Genomic DNA, 25,289 nt, shown 5'->3' with positions numbered 1-25,289 from the left:
TGACAAATCTGGACCCTGATGATCAAATTCACTGACATAAGGGTGTGTGTGTTTGTTCACATGTGTATGTGTGTGTGGTCCAAAAAACCCTCAATTCTCTACCCCTCAATTCTCTAAATGACACACTCTCTCTCCCTGGCTCATCCCCTCCCCCTATCTCACGGACTGCCTAAGGCACAATGATTAATTTGTGGCTATTGATTTCTCTTTCTGAGCTGAAAGTATGTGAGCGAGAGAGAGAGAGAGTGGGAGAGAGTGAGAGAGTGAGAGCACGTGTGAGAGAGGCTGAGAGAGAATGAAAAAAAATGTGGGTGTGTGTAAGACAGAGAAAGAGTGTGTGTTTGTGTGTGTGAGAGAGAGTGAGGGACAGAGAGAGTGTGTGAGAGAGAGAAGAATACATCCAGTATTCAGTGTAGTGCTTCTCTGCAGTTCTTTTTTTCTGATCTTTAATGTAGGAAAAAAAGCCAATGGTTGCAGTCTGGATGCGTCAAACCACCTCCTCTCTCTCTCTCTCTCTCTCTCTCTCTCTCTCTCCCTCTCTCTCTCTCTCCTTTCTCCTCTCTCTGGCAATTGGCAATTCACTGAGTGTCCACATGTCATCTTCTGCCCTGCTGCAGCGGAAGGGAGAGCGAGGGATGGGGAGTAGGGAGGGTGGGTTAGGGCAGGCAAGATGGCGGGGTGGGTGGAGGAGGGTATTAATCTATTTCCCTGTTTTATTACATCTATGTAAATGTCGCTGGATTTGTGTTTGCTTTCTCCCTCCTTGAGTCCCCAAACACATACAAGACAAGCAGCTTCTCAGACACATCAGTGCTCTCTGATATATCACTCCCTGTCTCTCTCTGTCTTTCTTGCTGTTGTTCTTTCTCTCCCCCTTTCTCTTTTCTTTTGCCGCTTTGCCTTCAACCGAATCCCCCAAAAGTCCGTATGAATCTTTTACAGGGGAATATAATATCTTAATTGGCTGTAATACAGTGTTTCATTCCACCTATCAGTGTCTCTGTTCCTCTTTCTGCGCTGACAGTGTTGCTATGAACCCATATGACACTGTCTTCTCATCAAAATGTAGCTTGGCAGAGGGAAGCAGCAGCCATATGACCTGTTCTCTTGATCCCAGTCGAAACAGTTTGTGCATATATTATGACAAAATGTTGTGATATTTTTGTTTGTTTTGGTGTTTGGCAGTTTTTCACGCACACAAATTATTTTGTTGAGGCAAGTCGAAATTTGGTAACTGAAGTCTACACCGCTTCGTCAGTGATTGGTCGACAGTACTACTCAAAGGGGATTCTTCAAGGAAGTGTTTGTTGTCATTCATCGAGAGATGACTAGTTTTCATGCAAATGTTTTCACTTGAGACATACTGCACCAAACATCTTAGTTAGATTGCACGACTAAAGCGTTGTTCACACTGCAGGCCTTAATGCTCAAATCAGTATTTATTTATTTTAAAAAATGCACCCCCTTTTTCTCTCCAATGTTGATCTGTCTCATCACTGCAACTCACCAACGCTCACGGGAGGCGAAGGTCGAGTCATGTGTCTTCTGAAACATGACCCGCCAAACCGCACTTCTTAACACCCACCTGCCTAACCCGGAAGCTATCCACACCAATGTGTCGGAGGAAACACCGTTCAACTAACGACCTAGGTCAGCCTGCAGGCGCCGGGCCCGCCACAAGAAGTCGCTAGAGCATGATGAGCCAAGTAAAGCCCCCCCTGGCAAACCACGCTTCTTAACTTTTTATGGCTGCAGGGGCAGTATTGAGTAGCTTGGATGAAAGGTGCCCATATCAAACGGCCTGCTCCTCAGTCATAGTTGCTAATATTTGCATATTATTATTAGTATTGGATAGAAAACACTCTGAAGTTTCTAAAACTGTTTGAATTATGTCTGTGAGTATAACAGAACTCATATAGCAGGCAAAAAGCTGAGAAATTCCACTTCCTGTTATTTTTTTTCTGGAGGTGGCAGATTTTCAACCAAGGTCTCATTGAAATTACAGCGAGATATGGATGAGTTTTCACTTCCTACGCCTTCCACTAGATGTCAGCAGTCAATAGAACTTTGTCTGATGACTCTAATGTGAAGGAGGATCGACTGACACAGGAAATAGTCACCACAGCCATGAGTGGACCATGCTTTCACCAGGCGCGTTCACAGGGGAAGGACTTGCGTTCCACCGCTCATCTCAAGTAATTCTAATTCTCCGGTTGGAACGTTAATCAAGACATATGTAAACAACATTCTAAAGATTGATTCAGTATATCGTTTGACATGTTTCTACTGACTGTTACGGAACTTTTGGACATTTCGTCACGTTATAGTGGACGCGCTTTGTGACTTTGGAATTGTTTACCAAACTCGCTAACCAAAGTAGCTAATTGGACATAAATAACGGCCATTTTCGAACAAATCAAGCATTTACCTGGGATTTCTAGGACTGTATTCTGATGAAGTTCATCAAAGGTAAGGAAATATTTAGCATGTATTTTCTGGTTTCTGTTGACTCCAACATGGAGGCTAATTTGGCTACTGTTCTGAGTGCCGTCTCAGATTATTGCATGGGTTGCTTTTTCCGTAAACTTTTTTTGAAATCTGACACAGCGGTTGCATTAAGGAGAGATATATCTATAATTCCATGTGTATAACTTGTATTATCATCTACATTTATGATGAGTATTTCTGTTGAAAGGATGTGGCTATGCAAAATCACTTGATGTTTTTGGAACTAGTGAATCTAAATAGCCAATGTAAACTCAGATTTTTTATATAAATTTGAACTTTATCAAACAAAACATGCATGTATTGTGTAACATGAAGGCCTATGAGTGTCATCTGATGAAGATAATTCAAGGTTAGTGATTCATTTTATCTTTATTTATGCTTTTTGTGAATGCTATATTTTGCCAGAAAATGGCTGTGCTTATTGTGGTTTGGTGGAGACCTAACACAATCGTTTGTAGTGCTTTCGCTGAAAAGCCTATTTGAAATCGGACACTTTGGTGGGATTAACAACGAGAATAGCTTTAAAATGATATAAGACACATGTATGTTTTAGGAATTGTAATTATGAGATTTCTGTGGTTTGAATTTGGCGCCCTCTATTTTCACTGGTAGTTGTCATATCAATCGCGATATCGGGATTGCAGCCATAACAGGTTAACAATCCCCTGCTTAACCCGGAAGCCAGCCGCACCAATGTGTCCGAGGAAACACTGTTCAACTGACAACCGACGTCAGCCTGCAGGCGTCCGGCCCGCCACAAGGAGTCGCTAGAGCGCGATGAGCCAAGTAAACAATTAACAAGCTAGTTAGCTACCACATGTTCTTGTAAAACTGTCAACAGAGTTGCTAGCAAGCAACAAGATATGCCAAATAACAGTCTAAAAACCCTGCAAGGGCAAATATATCAGATTTGACTATTCAGACACAAGTTGCATGGCTGGGGATCAGATTTGACTATTCAGACACAAGTTGCATGGCTGGGGATCAGATTTGACTATTCAGACACAAGTTGCATGGCTGGGGATCAGATTTGACTATTCAGACACAAGTTGCATGGCTGGGGATCAGATTTGACTATTCAGACACAAGTTGCATGGCTGGGGATCAGATTTGACTATTCAGACACAAGTTGCATGGCTGGGGATCAGATTTGACTATTCAGACACAAGTTGCATGGCTGGGGATCAGATTTGACTATTCAGACACAAGTTGCATGGCTGGGGATCAGATTTGACTATTCAGACACAAGTTGCATGGCTGGGGATCAGATTTGACTATTCAGACACAAGTTGCATGGCTGGGGATCAGATTTGACTATTCAGACACAAGTTGCATGGCTGGGGATCAGATTTGACTATTCAGACACAAGTTGCATGGCTGGGGATCAGATTTGTATCTGACTTTAAACCACCAATGAAGGTGGTTTGAAATGTGGCTTGAGACCTCAGCAAAAACGTCAAAAGGAATTACAGATTTCTTGGTTTATCTTAGATTAATTCAGACTTTTTTGAGGACGTGTATACTGGCTTTGTTGATGCTACAGCGTCTCAAAGGGGACAAACAGTAACATTGCCATTTTTTCTAGTTTTTGAAGCGAAGGTCTTTTAAGGGAGTATGCGAGTTACAGACGTTCACTTCGCCTAGCCGAGTTCTGCTAGGAGCAAACCAAATCCAGTATGCGGGAGCCTTTAGCCTCTAGCTATCCGGATAGCATAGCACTGCAGCCTTGCGAACCAATTCAATTATTCTGTACTGTGAACAAACATGGGGGCCCTGCAGCAAGTCACACAACATGATGGGCTAAGCTTCTGACTCCAGCTCTAGAGTTTGTTACACACCGCTTATCTTCGAAACACAGAGGGCAAACAGCATTAGCACCAACATTGATCAAAATCAGACAGACATAAGGAAACGAGGCTAGCAAAGGAGCAAGAGCAAGCAGTGTGCGGTTAGCATTAGCATTAGAGCAGAAAAGTAGTCTAGCAATGGTCAGCATTTGGCCCGGGGGGCAATGGTAAGGCTGTGTGTGATCTCTACTTAATTTACTTGATTAATGTTTTAATTAGGCCTCTGGGTAACACTTCCTGTGTGTGAAAACACTTCACATAGTATAAGCACATTTTATTATAATAGTAATAATAATAATTTGGTGGGTGCTTATATTTTTCCTATTTCACACACTTCACATGTGTGAATTAGAAATGTGTTTTTGGCATATCCCAACTCTACCTGAGACACCCTCACAGCCAGGGTCTGCCATTATCAACGGCAAACCTGGAGCAATTAGGGTTAACACTATAAAGTCTAAGCCCTGTCTAAGGGATCCACTAAGCTACAGTGCATTCGGAAAGTATTCAGACCCCTTGACTTTTTCCACATTTTGTTACGTTACAGCCTTGTTCTAAAATGTATTTAATCGTTTTTTTCCCATCAATCTACACACAATACATCATAATGACAAAGAAAAAACAGGTTTTTGGGCTCTGGCTGGGCTCTGGCTGGGCCACTTAAGGACATTCCGAGACTTGTCCTGATGCCACTCCTGTGTTCTATTGGCTGTGTGCTTAGGGTTGTTGTCCTGTTGGAAGGTGAGCCTCCACCCCAGTCTGAGGTCCTGAGCACTCTGGAGCAGGTTTTCATCAAGGATCTCTCTTTCACTCGATCCTGACTACTCTCCCAGTCCCTGTCGCAGAAAAACATCCCCACAGCATGATGCTGCCACCACCTGCTTCACAGTAGGGATGGCATTCAGGCCAAAGAGTTCAATCTTGGTTTCATCAGACCAGATAATCTTGTTTCTCGTGGTCTGAGAGTCCTCTAGGTGCCTTTTGGCAAACACCAAGCGGGCTGTCATGTGCCTTTTACTGAGGAGTGGCTTCCGTCTGGCCACTCTACCATAAAGGCCTGATTGGTGGAGTGCTGTAGAGATGGTTGTCCTTCTGAAAGGTTCTCCCATCTCCACAGCGGAACTCTGGAGCTCTGTCAGACTGACCTTCGGGTTCTAGGTCAGATCCCTGACCAAGGCCCTTCTGCCCAGAGTGCTCAGTTTGGCTGGCGGCCAGCTCTAGGAAGAGTCTTGGTGGTTCCAAACTTCTTCCATTTAAGAATGATGGAGGCCACTGTGTTCTTGGGCACCTTCAATGCTGCAGAAATGTTTTGGTACCCTTCCAAAATGTGAAAAAAGCCAAGGGATCTGAACACTTCCCGAATGCACTGTATATGGAATTGTTTTAAGAAGGTCATACCAAGGATCATTTAGCTATTTGATTTTAAGACCCCTTGAAGTATAAAAAAATCAATATACAGTATATAATAATGTATTTGATAAAAAATGTCATTTGGCCTTACTGCTATTAGCCCATACAAATGCATTGAATAACAGATTCACTGCATGGAACAACAGATAATCCCCCCCAAAAAATCTAAAGGCAGTTTGTTCTGAAGTGTCTGTCTTATCTGAGAGATATAAGAAATATAATGACCATCACTTTTGTATTTTTTTTTTTTACATATATTTAACCCCTTATTTTTGACAGCAAACAGTCTCAATATACAGTATACTGTTTTTCCATTAATGTTTCCAACCGATACCGGGGGCCTTGTGAGGCCTGTGGGCGTCCTAGAGCAAAACAACCAACATGTATGTGTTTGTGAGAGTCTCACCTTTCCACTGTAGACACATATGACAATGGCTAACTTGGTTACAGGGTTGCCATAGGATGTCATTCCTACACAGATATAGTGAGCCAGTGAAATATTCAGTCAATTGTATAAGTGATACTGACATTGTCAGTAGCAGACACTGAGGCCGACAGTAATACAGTGTTGTGTTCTGAGCCTTGGTCTGCCATCTGCCGCGGAGTTCTCCAACAGGTGGTATGAGGCGTACTGAGGGGAAACAAAATATAAAAGCCAGGCTCCTTACAGCCCATCATCGCAACTTAGCTTAATTTTGATACAATATGTTCAGTTTTGACTTGTGCAACCCCATGAGACCAGCAAGTCTGGGGTATGGTGGTTACAGCACCATGAGACCAGCAGGTCTGGGGTATGGTGGTTACAGCACCATGAGACCAGCAGGTCTGGGGTATGGTGGTTACAGCACCATGAGACCATCAGGTCTGGGGTATGGTGGTTACAGCACCATGAGACCAGCAGGTCTGGGGTATGGTGGTTACAGCACCATGAGACCAGCAGGTCTGGGGTATGGTGGTTACAGCAACATGAGAGCAGCAGGTCTGGGGTATGGTGGTTACAGCACCATGAGACCAGCAGGTCTGGGGTATGGTGGTTACAGCAACATGAGACCAGCAGGTCTGGGGTATGGTGGTTACAGCACCATGAGACCAGCAGGTCTGGGGTATGGTGGTTACAGCAACATGAGACCAGCAGGTCTGGGGTATGGTGGTTACAGCAACATGAGACCAGCAGGTCTGGGGTATGGTGGTTACAGCACCATGAGACCAGCAGGTCTGGGGTATGGTGGTTACAGCACCATGAGACCAGCAGGTCTGGGGTATGGTGGTTACAGCACCATGAGACCATCAGGTCTGGGGTATGGTGGTTACAGCACCATGAGACCAGCAGGTCTGGGGTATGGTGGTTACAGCACCATGAGACCAGCAGGTCTGGGGTATGGTGGTTACAGCAACATGAGAGCAGCAGGTCTGGGGTATGGTGGTTACAGCAACATGAGACCAGCAGGTCTGGGGTATGGTGGTTACAGCAACATGAGACCAGCAGGTCTGGGGTATGGTGGTTACAGCAACATGAGAGCAGCAGGTCTGGGGTATGGTGGTTACAGCAACATGAGACCAGCAGGTCTGGGGTATGGTGGTTACAGCAACATGAGACCAGCAGGTCTGGGGTATGGTGGTTACAGCACCATGAGACCAGCAGGTCTGGGGTATGGTGGTTACAGCACCATGAGACCAGCAGGTCTGGGGTATGGTGGTTACAGCACCATGAGACCAGCAGGTCTGGGGTATGGTGGTTACAGCAACATGAGACCAGCAGGTCTGGGGTATGGTGGTTACAGCAACATGAGACCAGCAGGTCTGGGGTATGGTGGTTACAGCAACATGAGACCAGCAGGTATGAGGTATGGTGGTTACAGCAACATGAGACCAGCAGGTCTGGGGTATGGTGGTTACAGCAACATGAGACCAGCAGGTCTGGGGTATGGTGGTTACAGCAACATGAGACCAGCAGGTCTGGGGTATGGTGGTTACAGCAACATGAGACCAGCAGGTCTGGGGTATGGTGGTTACAGCAACATGAGACCAGCAGGTATGAGGTATGGTGGTTACAGCAACATGAGACCAGCAGGTCTGGGGTATGGTGGTTACAGCAACATGAGACCAGCAGGTCTGGGGTATGGTGGTTACAGCAACATGAGACCAGCAGGTCTGGGGTATGGTGGTTACAGCAACATGAGACCAGCAGGTCTGGGGTATGGTGGTTACCTTTAGGCTGGTTCAAGCACAGGCTGCTGTATTTCTCCCTCTCTGTATGCATGTGTTTGTCAGGTATGCGTGTCAGTAAGAGTAGCGGTGCACACTAGCTGGGATAGAGAATAATTCCTTCCTGACCCTGGTTGTGAATGTGTGTGTGTGTTATGGCACAGGAGCAGTCCATGTGCATGCTGTTGTGAACTCATGAGAGACTCCTGTCCTGGAAAACGATCTGAGAGAGCAAAGAAAAGCCACGCTGCTCGCCATTAAAAATTCATACTGTTCCTTACTGCACACAGGCAATGAGCATACACACACACACACACACACACACACACACACACACACACACACACACACACACAAAGGAGTGGGACAGAAGGGGTTAAACGTGATGGGCTGGACAGGAAGTGTTGCATCATCTTCCTCTGTGATTTAGCAGAGCCTTATCCCCAGCTACATCAGTATGTAGCACCTTAATTTTGACAATCTTCCTGATTCGACCTGATCTGGAGATTACCGTAGCATTGTCTTTCATCTTCAGGAAAATCAGATGCGTTGTCAGCATTTTGGCTAAGGCTGTGGCTGAGCTTCAGAGTCAGAACACATACATTATCCCTCCATAGACATGAATAATCGAGTGTCAGCCATACCTGGACACCAGGTTTACATCATTTCCTGTAGAGAACATATTCCATCATCAGCCTTCAGATTAACCCCCGACTCACTCCGTCACTGCTAAAGCTACAGTTCACAGGTAAGATTCATTATGAAATAACATTGAGTGTAACTTACACAAAGTTTGTGTAGGTTAAAATGGGATGGCTTTAATAATGTTTATCTGTTTAAAAATAAATATTTGGATTGCATAACTATAAATATATATATATCTTTTTTTGACCAATAATCAAATGTTCAGCAGTCTCCCTTTGACCTTGTCAACATCATTACTCCCACACAAGTCAGCCGGTGACATCACCACCTTCCATTTTTTTCTTAGCTTGGAGCAGTTTCTGATGGTCTCATTTGACAGATAGAGTCTCATTACAAGTGTTTGTTTTCCCAACAGCACCATTTGCTGTGACAGTGGGGTCTGCCAGCTCTGTCGGCTACAGTAAAAACTCACTCTGGGGTGTAGTTAACAGGACCATCTGAACAGCCCCACATGCTTATCAAATCAAATCAAATCAAATCAAATTTTATTTGTCACATACACATGGTTAGCAGATGTTAGTGCGAGTGTAGCGAAATGCTTGTGCTTCTAGTTCCGACAATGCAGTAATAACAAGTAATCTAACTAACAATTCCAAAACTACTGTCTTGTACACAGTGTAAGGGGATAAAGAATATGTACATAAGGATATATGAATGAGTGATGGTACAGAGCAGCATAGGCAAGATACAGTAGATGGTATCGAGTACAGTATGTACAAATGAGATGAGTATGTAAACAAAGTGGCATAGTATAGTATAAAGTGGCTAGTGATACATGTATTACATAAGGATACCGTCGATGATATAGAGTACAGTATATACGTATGCATATGAGATGAATAATGTAGGGTAAGTAACATTTATATAAGGTAGCATTGTTTAAAGTGGCTAGTGATATATTTACGTCATTTCCCATTAATTCCCATTATTAAAGTGGCTGGAGTTGAGTCAGTGTCAGTGTTAGTGGTGGCTGTTTAACAGTCTGATGGCCTTGAGATAGAAGCTGTTTTTCAGTCTCTCGGTCCCAGCTTTGATGCACCTGTACTGACCTCGCCTTCTGGATGATAGCGGGGTGAACAGGCAGTGGCTCGGGTGGTTGATGTCCTTGATGATCTTTATGGCCTTCCTGTGACATCGGGTGGTGTAGGTGTCCTGGAGGGCAGGTAGTTTGCCCCCGATGATGCGTTGTGCAGACCTCACTACCCTCTGGAGAGCCTTACGGTTGAGGGCGGTGCAGTTGCCATACCAGGCGGTGATACAGCCCGCCAGGATGCTCTCGATTGTGCATCTGTAGAAGTTTGTGAGTGCTTTTGGTGACAAGCCGAATTTCTTCAGCCTCCTGAGGTTGAAGAGGCGCTGCTGCGCCTTCTTCACGATGCTGTCTGTGTGAGTGGACCAATTCAGTTTGTCTGTGATGTGTACGCCGAGGAACTTAAAACTTGCTACCCTCTCCACTACTGTTCCATCGGTGTGGATAGGGGGGTGTTCCCTCTGCTGTTTCCTGAAGTCCACAATCATCTCCTTAGTTTTGTTGACGTTGAGTGTGAGGTTATTTTCCTGACACCACACTCCGAGGGCCCTCACCTCCTCCCTGTAGGCCGTCTCATCGTTGTTGGTAATCAAGCCTACCACTGTTTTGTCGCCTGCAAACTTGATGATTGAGTTGGAGGCGTGCGTGGCCACGCAGTCGTGGGTGAACAGGGAGTACAGGAGAGGGCTCAGAACGCACCCTTGTGGGGCCCCAGTGTTGAGGATCAGCGGGGAGGAGATGTTGTTGCCTACCCTCACCACCTGGGGGCGGCCCGTCAGGAAGTCCAGTACCCAGTTGCACAGGGCGGGGTCGAGACCCAGGGTCTCGAGCTTGATGACGAGCTTGGAGGGTACTATGGTGTTGAATGCCGAGCTGTAGTCGATGAACAGCATTCTCACATAGGTATTCCTCTTGTCCAGATGGGTTAGGGCAGTGTGCAGTGTGGTTGAGATTGCATCGTCTGTGGACCTATTTGGGCGGTAAGCAAATTGGAGTGGGTCTAGGGTGTCAGGTAGGGTGGAGGTGATATGGTCCTTGACTAGTCTCTCAAAGCACTTCATGATGACGGATGTGAGTGCTACGGGGCGGTAGTCGTTTAGCTCAGTTACCTTAGCTTTCTTGGGAACAGGAACAATGGTGGCCCTCTTGAAGCATGTGGGAACAGCAGACTGGTATAGGGATTGATTGAATATGTCCGTAAACACACCGGCCAGCTGGTCTGCGCATGCTCTGAGGGCGCGGCTGGGGATGCCGTCTGGGCCTGCAGCCTTGCGAGGGTTAACACGTTTAAATGTCTTACTCACCTCGGCTGCAGTGAAGGAGAGACCGCACGTTTTCGTTGCAGGCCGTGTCAGTGGCACTGTATTGTCCTCAAAGCGGGCAAAAAAGTTATTTAGTCTGCCTGGGAGCAAGACATCCTGGTCCGTGACTGGGCTGGATTTCTTCCTGTAGTCCGTGATTGACTGTAGACCCTGCCACATGCCTCTTGTGTCTGAGCCGTTGAATTGAGATTCTACTTTGTCTCTGTACTGGCGCTTAGCTTGTTTGATAGCCTTGCGGAGGGAATAGCTGCACTGTTTGTATTCGGTCATGTTACCAGACACCTTGCCCTGATTAAAAGCAGTGGTTCGCGCTTTCAGTTTCACACGAATGCTGCCATCAATCCACGGTTTCTGGTTAGGGAATGTTTTAATCGTTGCTATGGGAACGACATCTTCAACGCAAGTTCTAATGAACTCGCACACCGAATCAGCGTATTCGTCAATGTTGTTATCTGACGCAATACGAAACATCTCCCAGTCCACGTGATGGAAGCAGTCTTGGAGTGTGGAGTCAGCTTGGTCGGACCAGCGTTGGACAGACCTCAGCGTGGGAGCCTCTTGTTTTAGTTTCTGTCTGTAGGCAGGGATCAACAAAATGGAGTCGTGGTCAGCTTTTCCGAAAGGGGGGCGGGGCAGGGCCTTATATGCGTCGCGGAAGTTAGAGTAACAATGATCCAAGGTCTTTCCTCCCCTGGTTGCGCAATCGATATGCTGATAAAATTTGGGGAGTCTTGTTTTCAGATTAGCCTTGCACACACATGCGTGAGTACACACACACACACACACACACACACACACACACACACACGCGCGCGCGCGCACGCACGCACACACACACACACACACACACACACACACACACACACACACACACACACACACACACACAGTCTTACACATACAGTGGCCAGTCCCGTCTTTGGAGATTGACACACAGTCAGAGCTAAGTATCGCCTCTGCAGGCCCCCATACAAACATGGCCACCGACATCCCCTTAAAGGAGGTAAGGCACAGGATACCTTCAGTCAGTGTGCTGTGAGAAAGATTTCCATTTGCCTTTGCAACCTCAAATGTTACTTGTCAATAACGTTGTCAAAATGTGACATTACTCTCTCTGACCCGGGTCGATAGACAATGAAAAAAGAAACGAGGGGCTCAGGTGAGTACAACAAAATCATGACTCTATCTGCCCTGCAGTCAGGACTCAACTCTTTAGCTGTGCAGAAATCCAATACCCTCAAAACTCTGTACATCTCATATTACAACTCTGTCTAGCTCCATTGTATTGTTATACCTAAAACACATTGATTGCAGAGTATATGAAACTGGAGTTACGCTATCTACAGTAAATATACCTGGACCAGGCAGGGAGTGGAGCTGTCAGGTGGGAATATGGGAATATCTCATTCTCCTCTCCACAGCAACACTGAGAGCCTGTTGTGCTAGGGCTGGAGTCGTAACCCCGTGAAGGACCGGGGCCTTGGTCTTACTGGATCCAGGTGCAGGTGCAGGCTCACCTCACACCCCATACAGTATGGCAGGGTGTTGGGGAGCAGACAGAAGTCTACCCACTCCCACTCTCTGGGATGATGCAGTGTGTTTGGGCTCCGCGCTGACACAAAGCAAATACGGTGTAATAGATGGCAAATGAACTGCGCTGTGGACACCACCAATTAATCAAAAGGCAGATTGCTGTAGTTTCTCCTCACTATCGCAGGAAAAAGGAGTGGATCTCACCTCCTTAAAATGAATGGATTGTATCTGAGGTTAATTATTATTTACTATTGGGTCTCTTTAGGAGATTTCCACTGCTTAAGGAAATGGCTGATGTGGAACCAAGGTAAGAGACTACTGTGTTGTTAGGAGCAGTGAACTATTCATTTGTGCCTGTAACCATGCAATATCCTGCCAGGATACATTCATTTCTTTCAGTCTCATCTCACTGTTTCTGGTGCCAGTGCATCACATGTATTTTCATCAAGTTTGTGTACTATAACAGTCAACTGTAATCGGTACAATAACATCTATATTGGCAGCCAGAGTCTAGTGCCCCCTGTCCACTCAATAGTGTTACAGAGACTAGCCCAGGGTGTGAATGGCCCACGGTGTGACTGGCACAGGGTATGACTGGCCTAGGGTGTGACTGGCACAGGGTATGACTGACACAGGGTATGACTATCCCAGGATATGATGACTGTCCCAGGGTATAATGACTGTCCCAGGGTATGACTGGCCCAGACTATGACTGTCCCAGGGTATGACTGGCCCAGGGTATGTCTGGCCCAGCTGCCCAGCCCATATGCACTACTGATTTGTTCCCTGGCCATGCAGGATAAAGATAGACTCCCCCTCAACACAACTGACTGCAGCTAAAAATAACATGTGTAAATGAAGGCGAGAGCCCCACACACACACACACACACACACACACACACACACACACACACACACACACACACACACACACACACGCACACACACACACACACACACACACACACACACACACACACACACACACACACACACACACACACACACACGCAAGTTTCAGTGACTGGAGAGGACTGATGTAATTATCATGTGGTGACCCGGACGCCGTCCTCTCTTTGACATGTGTCCTTTTTTTCTAATTTACGACTGGCCCTCTCGTTTAGTGGAGCAGGGGGACTCCTACATGCTGAGTGGGCAAGTGGGCAGGCAGGTGGGCAGGCAGGCAGGTAGGTGCGCAGGCAGGTGGGCAGGCAGGCGGGCAGGCAGGTAGGTGGGCAGGCAGGTGGGCAGGCAGGCAGGCGGGCAGGCAGGCAGGCAGGCGGGCAGGCAGGCGGGCAGGCAGGCGGACAGGCAGGCGGGCAGGCAGGTGGGCGTGCAGGAGGGCATTGTCATGACTTTGGCCTGGGGGGTAGGTTTATGACAGTCATAAATACCTCTTCCCCCCTTTTTCCTCTCTCTACCCTACTGAGGTTACATTTGCAAAACCCTTGGTTAACATAGAGATTCGGGGAACATCAGAAGGTGGGGGGAAATGAACTATATTCTGGTAATGCGACCAATTGAACATATGGTACTTAATGAATATGATGTCAGTTCGTTTGTCATCTGAGACATTCTCATCAATGATCAGATGACATAAACTCTACAGTGGAAAGTCTACACATCAGAGTTATCGGATTCACATGGAATTGTTGTTCAATTTAAATGTTTGAATATGAAATTATTTGTGATGGGATGAAATGTGATTTTAGCTTCTAAAATGTGAGATTTGAGTTTTCATAAGATAGGGCTGCTCAATCAGTGGCCCGCCCTGTGAAGGGACATGGGCTATAAAAAATTTCAAACACGCCCTCCTCTCCCTTCCTATATAAGCCCTTGACGACAATATAACTATCTGTTCCGAGGATGTAGGACGATGGTCCTATGTCAAAATGGTTCATATAATAACTACAGAATGAAGCCAACATCAGCGTGAGCTTTGGTTTGCTGATGGTATGAACTTTGAACTCTTATTCACTACAGAAGTGATACCTCCTAGCCGTTGAGTTAGCAACAGCAGATGCAACGAGGGTTAGGAAGGAACAGACAGAGTATCCCATCTATCACCCAACGATGTTACTACAACGTATCCAATTGAGAACCAGATGGATCAATGGACTCGGTTTGGCAACATGGCCATCTACTCCCAGCTCAGAGTAAATATTCCTTTTCCAAATGGGCGGTAATTTAGAATGCATAAGATACTGTATTTACGATAGCACAGCTTCTTTCCTTTGTTCCTCAGTCTTCCCGCTCTTTCACTCAACCCCAGCCCTTTTCCTTTGTGTAACAAGCTGTCATATCTGTTCCGCCCGCTAGGGACGTTTTCCTTTATGACGTAATTTGTAATCAAGTTATGATTTAATTATGGGTATGTGTAATTCTGTGTGATTAGTTAGGTATTTAGTAAATAAATGATTAAACCCAATTTTGTATTACTGATTCAAATTGTTAGCCAGGGTTTGTGCAGATAACGAAGAATTTACAACTTTCAGATGAGACTGAATTAAGAGGACGATAAATATTGACTGCTACTGATGTAAAATATTACTAGGTCTTTAAGAGTTTATTCGGAAGATAACAGCTCTATAAATATTATTTTGTGGTGCCCGACTCTCTAGTTAATTACATTTACATGATTAGCACAATCAGGTGATATTAATTACGGAGAAATTATTTTATGGAATAGCATGTCATATCACTTAATCCGGCATAGCCAAAGACACGACAACGGCTTTTATGGGACAGGGCTACCAAAGTTTACAGCACATCTCCCATCGATCAAAGCCATCAGTGCCATTAATCATACCCTAATCCAATTCCTATGTTATCTCCATAGCCCATCACAAAACACGGGCACATAGAGGAGAAGAAGATGAGGATTATGCCGCTTCACACCACTGCCAAGCCAGGAGAGGCCTTCTCTGGCAGGTACAGTTAGCTAAGTGTGGGGGAGGCGAGATTCAGAATAGCATGGAGACTCCTACATACTACACACCTCCACTATACTGGAGCATAGAATGAGAATGAGAAAACCAGATAGGAAAGTGATATAACCTTCACTGTACTAAAGCATGTTATAACATCAGAAAGGAGGGGCTTAGTGATTGACCTACACATGACCAAAACACTGCAACAGCATATAAGACTGTACTGAACCATAATCACTCCCACTATTCACTCTCTCTCCAATAAGTGGAAACCCCAAGGCAATGGACAGTACATTATAAAGGAGTAGAACTACAGTACATGGCCATCTCCACAGTGGGACAATGACAGACAGACTGACACAGACTGACGCCACAGACACTGTACTACTGTAATGAAGGTGATTGAGTCTCACACAGCCCCATCTAGTAATGACTGTACTGTAATAATCAGGCCTTAGTGGCCAATAGAACGGACCAGTGTACAGACCAATAAAACAGTCCAGACCAGTAGTGTCTGTCTGCAGTCCCAGCAGAGCAGAGCTACTGTAGCCACAGCGGCAGACAGGTCAGAGCTAAATGAATCACATCTATCTATGGGCTCTGGGAGAGGTGACAGTGCAATAGAGCCCAGTCACTTAGATAGCAGCTTAGAGGAGGGATGTGACTGGGGCAGATGTCATTCCACAACCCTCCGAGTGTGGATAGCCAGTCCAATGAAACACTAAGAGAGGGATTGTCCATGAACCCCTATTGCCCCTATCTCAACAAGTGGTTGAAGACCAGACCACTCTGAATTGCCACGGATATAGTACTCTGTATTCAACTTGATATGCCATCCAGTACACTGGTGTGCGTGGCTACGCTTGGGTTCCTTGATGGCGGATATGCGGGCATGTTATCCTGTTCATGCAGCTGGGTGTACAGTGGAGCTGTGTCATAATACAGCCTAATGTCACTTTAGGGTCGGGTCATTAGCCTGGGTGGGCCTGTGCCAGCCGGTGTAATCCTTATCTGATTGGACTATGAGACTAATCCTGGAGCACTGGCACTGCCCAGCCCAACAATCTCTGCACTATCTCTCATTCTGTGTCTCTCTCTTACACACACACACAAACACACACACACACACACACACACACACACACACACACACATATGCCGGATATATACACATGCATGTACGCACACGCGCGTGTAAACATTCACACGCACACCCACACACACACAGACACACACACAAACATGTACACACACACAAACAAGTGCTCAGGCTCAAACACACATACACCAACAAAAACATACACATGGAGAAAACACTCGTAGATTACTCCCACCTGTTCAAAACGCTACACCCACTTACTCATGTAGAAAACCATAAGATACAGTGCCTGTACACACACACGGGTATAGTCTCAGGGTGATTGACAGTAAGGAACCGAGGGAGGCCACACAAACAAGTCCTGGAGTTTGGTCATTCATTTCCTCAACCATCCTACATCCATTCTCTTCAGCACCAGTCCATTTCCACAACTGAAAAACCAGGAAAGGGTACTAAGTGGATGGATTTCAAGTTTTTTTCATGCAGAGAGTAGAGCTGGCCCCCATATATTTTCATTCATATGGCATCACAAAGTATTGGACTACTCTTCCAAGCGGCATCGAGGTAGCAAAGAAAGCATGTATTCCCTCTATTGCTGAAAGTCCTTCATGGGAAACGGCTCTGCCAGTGAACCCCGAGGCAGGGGGTGAATTATTGGTCTTACTGAAGAAAACCACTCATACAACAGGTGATACGGGGAAAGGGGGGGAAACACAGCCACCAAAGTAGCCCTCTTTTGTCAAAGGATTTTCCCATCTTCTTTTGCACCTCCTGCCCGCACCCCCTCCTCCTCCCTTCCTCCGTTTCTCCTCCTATAGCTGAGGCAGAGGGGGGCGCTGTAATGAAGATGAATGGGGCAGATTAGCTTGGAGCGAGGCGTGGCGGTGTGCTATACCTGGATGTGAGGAGAGGAGGCCGTGCCGACCGACGTGGATGCTCCGGTAGGCAGTCGTCCAGCCCAGACAGAATGGAGCAGTGTTCCCCCCTCCCTCTGGGGCTCAATCCATTAGCACCACACATGTTTACTGAATGCTTAACACACACAGAACATAGACCCAGACAAATCCCATTACCTCATCCCCTTTGTATGGCTCTGCCTTAGTATGACAATAATACACAGACTAGTTTGCACAGACTAGGACTTCCAAAGCATAGGCCAGTATAACTGCCAGTATAACTGCCAGTATACAGTGCCTTGCGAAAGTATTCGGCCCCCTTGAACTTTGCAACCTTTTTCCACATTTCAGGCTTCAAACATAAAGATATAAAACTTTATTTTTTTTGTGAAGAATCAACAACAAGTGGGACACAATCATGAAGTGGAACGACATTTATTGGATATTTCAAACTTTTTTAACAAATCAAAAACTGAAAAATTGGGCGTGCAAAATGATTCAGCCCCTTTACTTTCAGTGAAGCAAACTCTCTCCAGAAGTTCAGTGAGGATCTCTGAATGATCCAATGTTGACCTAAATGACTAATGATGATAAATACAATCCACCTGTGTGTAATCAAGTCTCCGTATAAATGCACCTGCACTGTGATAGTCTCAGAGGTCCGTTAAAAGCGCAGAGAGCATCATGAAGAACAAGGAACACACCAGGCAGGTCCGAGATACTGTTGTGAAGAAGTTTAAACTATTACAATAGAGGTTCCAAAGGATTTAACTCTGTTTAAAATGTAGTCTTGGAAATGTATTTCTCACTATAGAAGAGGAATTTAGTATTTCGTATTGTATTGGGATCCCTAATTACTCTTCCTCGGGTCCAAACAGGAAACAAAACAACAAATAAAATACCTAAAATTCATAATATAATATACATAATCCCCCTGTTGGTAGAGCATGGCTTGTGGGTTCGATTCCCTTGGGGACCCGTACGAAAATGTATGAACATATATGTACTGTAAGTCACTGTGGATAAGAGCGTCTGCTAACTGACTAACATGTAAATGTGAATAACATACTTAACACTACATAGTACTACATAACCTCCTGCCTCTACCTCACGCTCTCACAAGGCCACCCACCTACATAATACAATATACTGTATAATACAGTGCACATTACAATACAAAACATATTAAAATGACTGCGTCTCATTTGATGTGAATGAGTGAAGCAAGCATAGAACTGTGATGTATGCTGAACTCTAATCTTTGACATTCCTCGTAATGGACTGTGTTACTCCTGTTAGATGTTGTTTGCCCAAATAGTAAGCCAGGGGCACATTGTTGCCAAATCTTGTGGAGGGATTTTTGCTGATAGCACACATCTTTTGGTTTCTCTGATGTCAGGACAATTGAATCAAATACTGCAACAGATCAAGGGACTCAGCATTCATATGAACCAGCTCCAAGGGCAATGTGAGATTTCACAAATGAATTGCATGCTTTGGCAATGGCATATGCTATTGTACGACTGATAGCACAGGCAACTAGTGAAAACAAGTGTAAATGTACAACATCTATATAAACCATATTTTCTGGAACCATCGAAGTGCTCCAGTCTCTTTCCAGTGCTGGAGAGGGAAAAGGACCTGAATGTTCACCGGAGGAGAGATCAGTGAGAAGTGCCTCTACCTTTAAACACGCACACACTCACACTCACACTCACACTCACACTCACACTCAGCCTGTATGGTTACTTTCTCATGGGTGAGGCTATGTATGGTATTACAGTGACTGGAGAGATCAGTGAGAAGTGCCTCTACCTTTAAACACGCACGCACTCACACTCACACTCACACTCACACTCACACTCAGCCTGTATGGTTACTTTCTCATGGGTGAGGCTATGTATGGTATTACAGTGACTGGAGTGAGCAGTAGAATGGTATATGGCTGTGTGGGCATTCCCCTCTGTGATCAGTGGCTCTCCTCTCCAGGAGCTGATTAAACAAACACAACCCCTCGCCCACCTGGGCACACAACATGAGCTGTATGATTGGGCCAGAGCTGGGCTACAGCAAATCACTGTCTGCATTGTCAGTTGTGATACAGACAGGATGCATCATCATCCATCGCAACAAGGCAGCTACCGATATATGAGACACAAGGTGTAGGATGATGATTTTCCATACAAAGTACCCACTTGATTTCAGCATTGGCATGAACCTCTTCATGCTGTAGTTACAGTATCCACCTGAGATGGCAGACAGAGCAGCACCACACCTGGTCTGTAGCAGGAGCTTCTTGTGGCTGAGCTGCTGCTTACACTCCACTGCAGCTGGATCCGGCTCTGCAGTTTACTTCCTATTTTTCAATATCACAGATTTCGGTATAAATTGTGCTAATTACCCATGAATAAATTTACCCGATTGCGTTTTTTTAAGCCCAATTTCCACAGCAGGAAGTCGTTTGGATTGGTATTCAAATGAATCTGACCTCGATGTGTAAATGCGATGGTGCCGTTCTCCGCTTCCTCCCCTCATCAAGGCCTGAGACCATTCATGAATCGCAAATTACAAATCAGTGTTCATTTCCTGCTATTTGGATCACCAATTCAAAGGAGGGTGGCTGTTATCTTGCCACAAAAGAGAAGCTGCGGCATATGGGCTTTGTAATTGTAATTCACCTTGTGCCAAGTATAGGAGATTTTGGTCAGGTCTGGACTATGAACAACTGTCTGTTAATTACATAACAGCCTGACTAAGGCAAAGGCCAGTCATATCACACCACTGATTTTCTCCACCTTCACAGATAAGTGTGAATTTTCAACCAATGTTAAAAACCTCTAGTCTTTGAAAACCTCTTCACAGCTGTAGTTAACCAGTGATGGGTCAAATTGTGACATAAAATGGCTCTCCCACTGTATGTCCTGGCTAGCACTGGAGAACAGGTGCAGAGAGCTCCTGGAAAGGGTAGCTGCAGGGTGTCAGACAGTCCTTGAACAAACCTTAAGCAGATGCTTAAGACGCCCTGACAGATATGGCCAACGTCAGCCATCCTACCTTGGTCAAAATCACCCAGTAATGTCGATGAATAAATGAACATACAACAGTACTTTTATTGCCCAGGAAACTCTCTAAATAAAAATACATCCCTGTAATTTCCAATTTTTTATACATTTTTGCCTATGTGAATTTAACATGCCAAAAAGCACAACTTTATTCTGTGCAAACATTCACATTTTGAAGAGTTCAAATCATCAGATCTTTACAGTTGAGTGGCACTGACATTATTTTCATCAACCACTTCCTGGGGCTGACTTCACCTCAGGCTGTTAGAGCAGAGATCTGACCTGAGACTGACTGCTTACTGCTTATCAAATGACAGAGGAGTGTGCAGAGAGACAGGAGGCCTGTGTGAATCTCTCTGCTAAGAAGATGTAACGCTGCGTAACCTCACAAGGTTACGCTCAAAGTCAGCATCTGACGCCTCCGCCAGAGCATGACAGGAAACAAGACCCCGCTGTGTGTCAAGTCAAGACGTGGGAGGTGGTCTTGAACCTGCGCTTGAGAGGTGACTGTGTTTGACAACTCAGAAAATACTAAGCACTGCCAGGTCAAAGGGTAAATGACAAGCACTGTTAAGGTACCCCATCAAACCGAGGTCAAATGGAAATAGACCTTTGACAGGAATGGCTGACTCTCTGTTGCTCTTGTGCACTGGTCATTATCATATGTTTTCACAATTAGAAATGTTTGAAGAATGGCATGGTCACTTAGTGCTGTTTTGAACAATACAATCGACTGGTGGCAAAGAATGTAGAAAAGTCATGTTTTGATGGTGTGGCTTGGGGATTGTGTATAGGCCTAAGAGGTGTGAAATGGAGGGTTCTTACAGTAGTTCATTGGCCCAATTCTGTATTTGATACACTGTATGGGGCTTAAGATAAACCTGATCCACATGGCATATGTCAGTAGAAAAGCAAAGAAAGGGATAAAAGTTATAACGTCAACGAGTGGGATAGGTTTTACTACATGTAGCTAAAGGTTAAAAGGTTCACTATGGTATACTGACATGGAGAAAATAAAGTGACTGCAAAACGCATGTGGCTCAATTACCTTCTAAGCAACACGTCCTCCACAATCCCGAATGGGTCATCACCTCTTCGTTCTTCTTGCTGGTCTCGTTATCGCTGACCGACTTTGACTTGCACGTGCCGCGCGAGTACAGCCAGTAGTCCGTGCCAACCGCGATGGTCATGAGACTGAAGGCGGCAAATGCGCCGACCGTGGTCAATAGCATCTGAACTCCGCGGTCAAACAGACCCATATTTCCGCATTCCATGAAAGGGGGACCCCCTTTCCTCTTGATATATAGGAAATAAATATTTGAAAATTTACGGGACCAAACCAAACTAAAAAAATGGGATATATTTGAACGAAAGGAGGGGGAAGGAGGTGGATGCGGTAGGAACCTTATGGTTGCGTTTGGTTGAGGACTGACTAAGAGAAATTGGGTTTCCTTTTAGGGTAGTTTGGGGAGGAGGACGCAGTGTCTCTCTCCCCAGATGGGTTCTTACTAAATGTTACCCCAAATATAAGAATTATGGACAAGGTAATGGCCTCTAAAATGGACTATAGCGTCAACTGTTATCCCTATGACTACAACTAGCCTACACTGGCAGTTGCAGCATAAACCTACTAATGTAAAGATAATATTATGTATACTATACAATCACCGTAAGTGATAGGTAGAGAGAGACTGTAATATAAATGGAAAAGGGGATAGCGTCAATCAAAATTCAGTAGGCTATTACGCTTTGAGACTAGCTTTTGTCTCGTGCTTTACAATGTAGCATTCAACACATGTAGATCGCTGGCAATGTGTTTCTTGATATGCAAGGTTTTAAAAATAAGTACTATTCTATGGACAGCACTGAATGAATATGAGCTGAAATGGATGAAGAAAATAGGGTGGGGGTGGTGTTAGAGTAATGGTAGGCTTACAACAATCCTGCCTGGCAAGTCAATACGTCTCTTAGATGCGAAATTAATGACAATTATTGTTGGCATATAATGCTGAATTTGTATATATTTTATGTTTAGTTATGTTTGAATAACCCTATGTCAGGGCTATTATAGTCAAGATGGAAAAGCAAGGAGAGAAACAGGGACGGGAAATGAAGGACAGGGAAAATAAGAAAAGCAATTGTAAATAAATGGACGATTTAAGTCCAGTGGAAACAAATGAAAATAACCCTGGGGTCTATATTATATAAGAAAGTAAAATACTATAGGGATTGCATCAATTTGATATATCAACCATCAATGGAATGAAGAAATCATGCCCAATTAATTCATTCATTAATTAGTAAAGAAACCGATAAATCGGGTCGAAAACAAATTAAACAAGCGCTAGATTTCCTTTTTCCTAAAATTCTGATCCCCAGTTTCCATATGTAGCCCTTAGCTCTTTGAAGGTTTCCGCTGAAAATGGGGATTTGCGGTTGGAAAGGGTGCAGTCGACCATCCGGAGAGAGCGGGGTGCATCCAGCAAGGCAAGCCGACCATTACTCGACATAGAGCCGGGAAGAGGAGAAAGAGGAGTTGGGTATGCCGCTGGAACTGATCCGTTTTAGTACCACTGTTAATACTGTAGTTACTTGGATATCCAAATGCACGGTTGTATCACACCCAGAACCGGAACCAGAACCTTCCCACTTGCATAGCCCTTGCGCCATGTAAATCGAAAATAATCTGATAGAAAACTCAGTAGCAAATCAAAGCAAAAAACGACAGTATATGTTCCAATCCTTGTTCCTTCCGTTGTTCGTTCAGATGACAGCGGAGTTTTTCTTCTGAGGGTGTAGGAGTGTGTAGCTGGGCTAGAAAAATATTACACAACCGGAGGAAGAGACCGACAGCACGCCACGCCGACCCAACAGCACAGATCCACAGAGCCTTTGAGAGGGGTGCAAATTGGAGTCCGTATATTCTGGATGTCAGTGTCAGCGCTATGCATTTAATTGAGGTTTTCTCCTCTAAAACGATGGTTAATGTCAGTGTTTGAATGCTGATTGTAGTGCTGAAGATTATGAGTATATTTTCTTCCCACATTGACTGATGCTATACTCTGGCTTTAGTAGGCTACAGTGCTCGTCCACCGATGCTGGAAAGACAGCCTATTAAAGATTTTAATTCCATTTCTGGAGTGGAGGGAGGGGTGAGTAGGGGGTGCGAGGGTTTCGGGCTGGTTTTGTGTATGTGTGTGTGTGTGTGTGTGTGTGTGTGAACAGAGGGGGTGGGGTTAGTTGGAACTGGTTGAAGGATTATGGAGGACTGTATTTTATATTAATGCATTAGCATTATAAACCCCGACGTGCTTTGGGTTATCGCCACCCCAGGTTTTTATGATAGTCTATTCATGGTGCCCATAATGTTCCTAAAATAATCCCCCAAAATGATTTATTGGATTGAGCCTGAATTGCGTGACTCTACTATTTTTCATGCTCGCTTGGATTGGATTTTGGGTGCCAATTTCTCAGATTTTGGTTTCTCTCCATCTATTATAATTTGTTTAATTACCAAATAACATTTCCATATTTTGACGCTTTTGGACTCGCTTTTGGGCTGTTTTCAGACTTGGCTATTTTGATCCAAACAATCACAGTGTCATTTATCATTGCAAAGCAATCAGATTTATTAGCTCCTGCCACTGCCAGCAAAATATTTTTTCGGTCCAATACATGTAATTACTCCATGCACCTTTACTGCAATAACTCTGAATGGGGAACTATGCAGTAGGAAGCCAGAGAAACGCGCGCGGGTTGTCCGCCACTGCTCTTGAATGTGTGGTCCACTCTCAAAGTGCTGAAAGGACAGCTCTCTCCGCGCGCCGTAATCGTCGTTCAGTGTTCAGGAGCGTGTCTCCCCCTAGCTATCATGTGCCGTAACTGCAATTGAGCTTTTCATTCCAACAGCAAAAGAAAGAACTACGGAAATCCAGAGAGGACATATGAATAAAAAAAATATTCCCTCCTATTGTGAAGATATTTTCTTGTGATCATGAAATATCAGACGTTGTTTTGTCGAGTTCACAAGGTCATTTTTTAGTGAATCATTACATAACAAACGTTGTTCTGTCGAGTTCACGAGATGAACTCTATACATAGGAGTGGATGTATTGACGATAGCTTGACAATATGGCTAAGGCAGAGCCAAGGGTGGATCAATGCATCTATTTTTATATTGATAAGGGATTAACCCAGGCAGAAATAGCATTTTGTCTGGCGGTTATATATTGCTTCCAGTTTTGGCTACAGTACAACCCAATTTTAAAGATGTAAAAGTGATGTTGCACTACTGTTTTAAATTGAATGTTGAATGTTTATGGCAAGAAAAGTTAACATTGAGGTTTGTGGTTGCAGACTACCAATGAAAGTTTATTTGAATTTCTTGAATAGTTTTAACAGGGAGGTTGTCCTGTCAATGGCAGCCAAACACAGTCACAAACAACAATTAAAAACTAGTACAGAAAAATACAACTAGTAAAACAGGTGAAGTGAATCACATGTTGAGGTTTCTAAATACTCAAACATTCTCAATTCAGCCTTAAATGGTGGGCAAAATGTTGTGTTACTGAAGGACCTGTTATAAAAATGATCTCACTGACACATTTCGGGCGGCAGGTAGCCTACCAGTTAAGAGCGTTGGGCCAGTAACTGAAAGGTCATATTGTTTGAATCCCCGAGCTGGCAAGGTAGGAAAAAACTGCTGTTCTGCGCTTGAGAAAAGCAGTTTACCCCCAAAAACC

At 44.8% G+C, this 25,289-nt stretch overlaps 1 protein-coding gene across 1 annotated transcript in view; it reads right to left on the bottom strand.

Annotated features, from left to right (window-relative positions):
* The window catches only part of cacng2a (calcium channel, voltage-dependent, gamma subunit 2a), a 77,150-nt gene extending 53,465 nt beyond the window's left edge, over window positions 1-23,685 (bottom strand). Inside the window, exon 1 of the mRNA XM_021625502.2 lies at window positions 21,596-23,685. Within this exon, the coding sequence (XP_021481177.1) occupies window positions 21,596-21,821 (226 nt within the window). The 5' untranslated portion in view covers window positions 21,822-23,685. The remainder of the gene's footprint in view (window positions 1-21,595) is intronic.
* Window positions 23,686-25,289: the final 1,604 nt, after the last annotated feature.

The sequence above is a fragment of the Oncorhynchus mykiss genome, chromosome 12 (genome assembly GCF_013265735.2).
Source record: "Oncorhynchus mykiss isolate Arlee chromosome 12, USDA_OmykA_1.1, whole genome shotgun sequence".
Taxonomy (NCBI): Eukaryota; Metazoa; Chordata; class Actinopteri; order Salmoniformes; family Salmonidae; genus Oncorhynchus; species Oncorhynchus mykiss.
The sequence above is the reverse complement of the archived record's forward strand: the minus strand, read 5'-3'. Positions and strand labels throughout refer to the sequence as shown.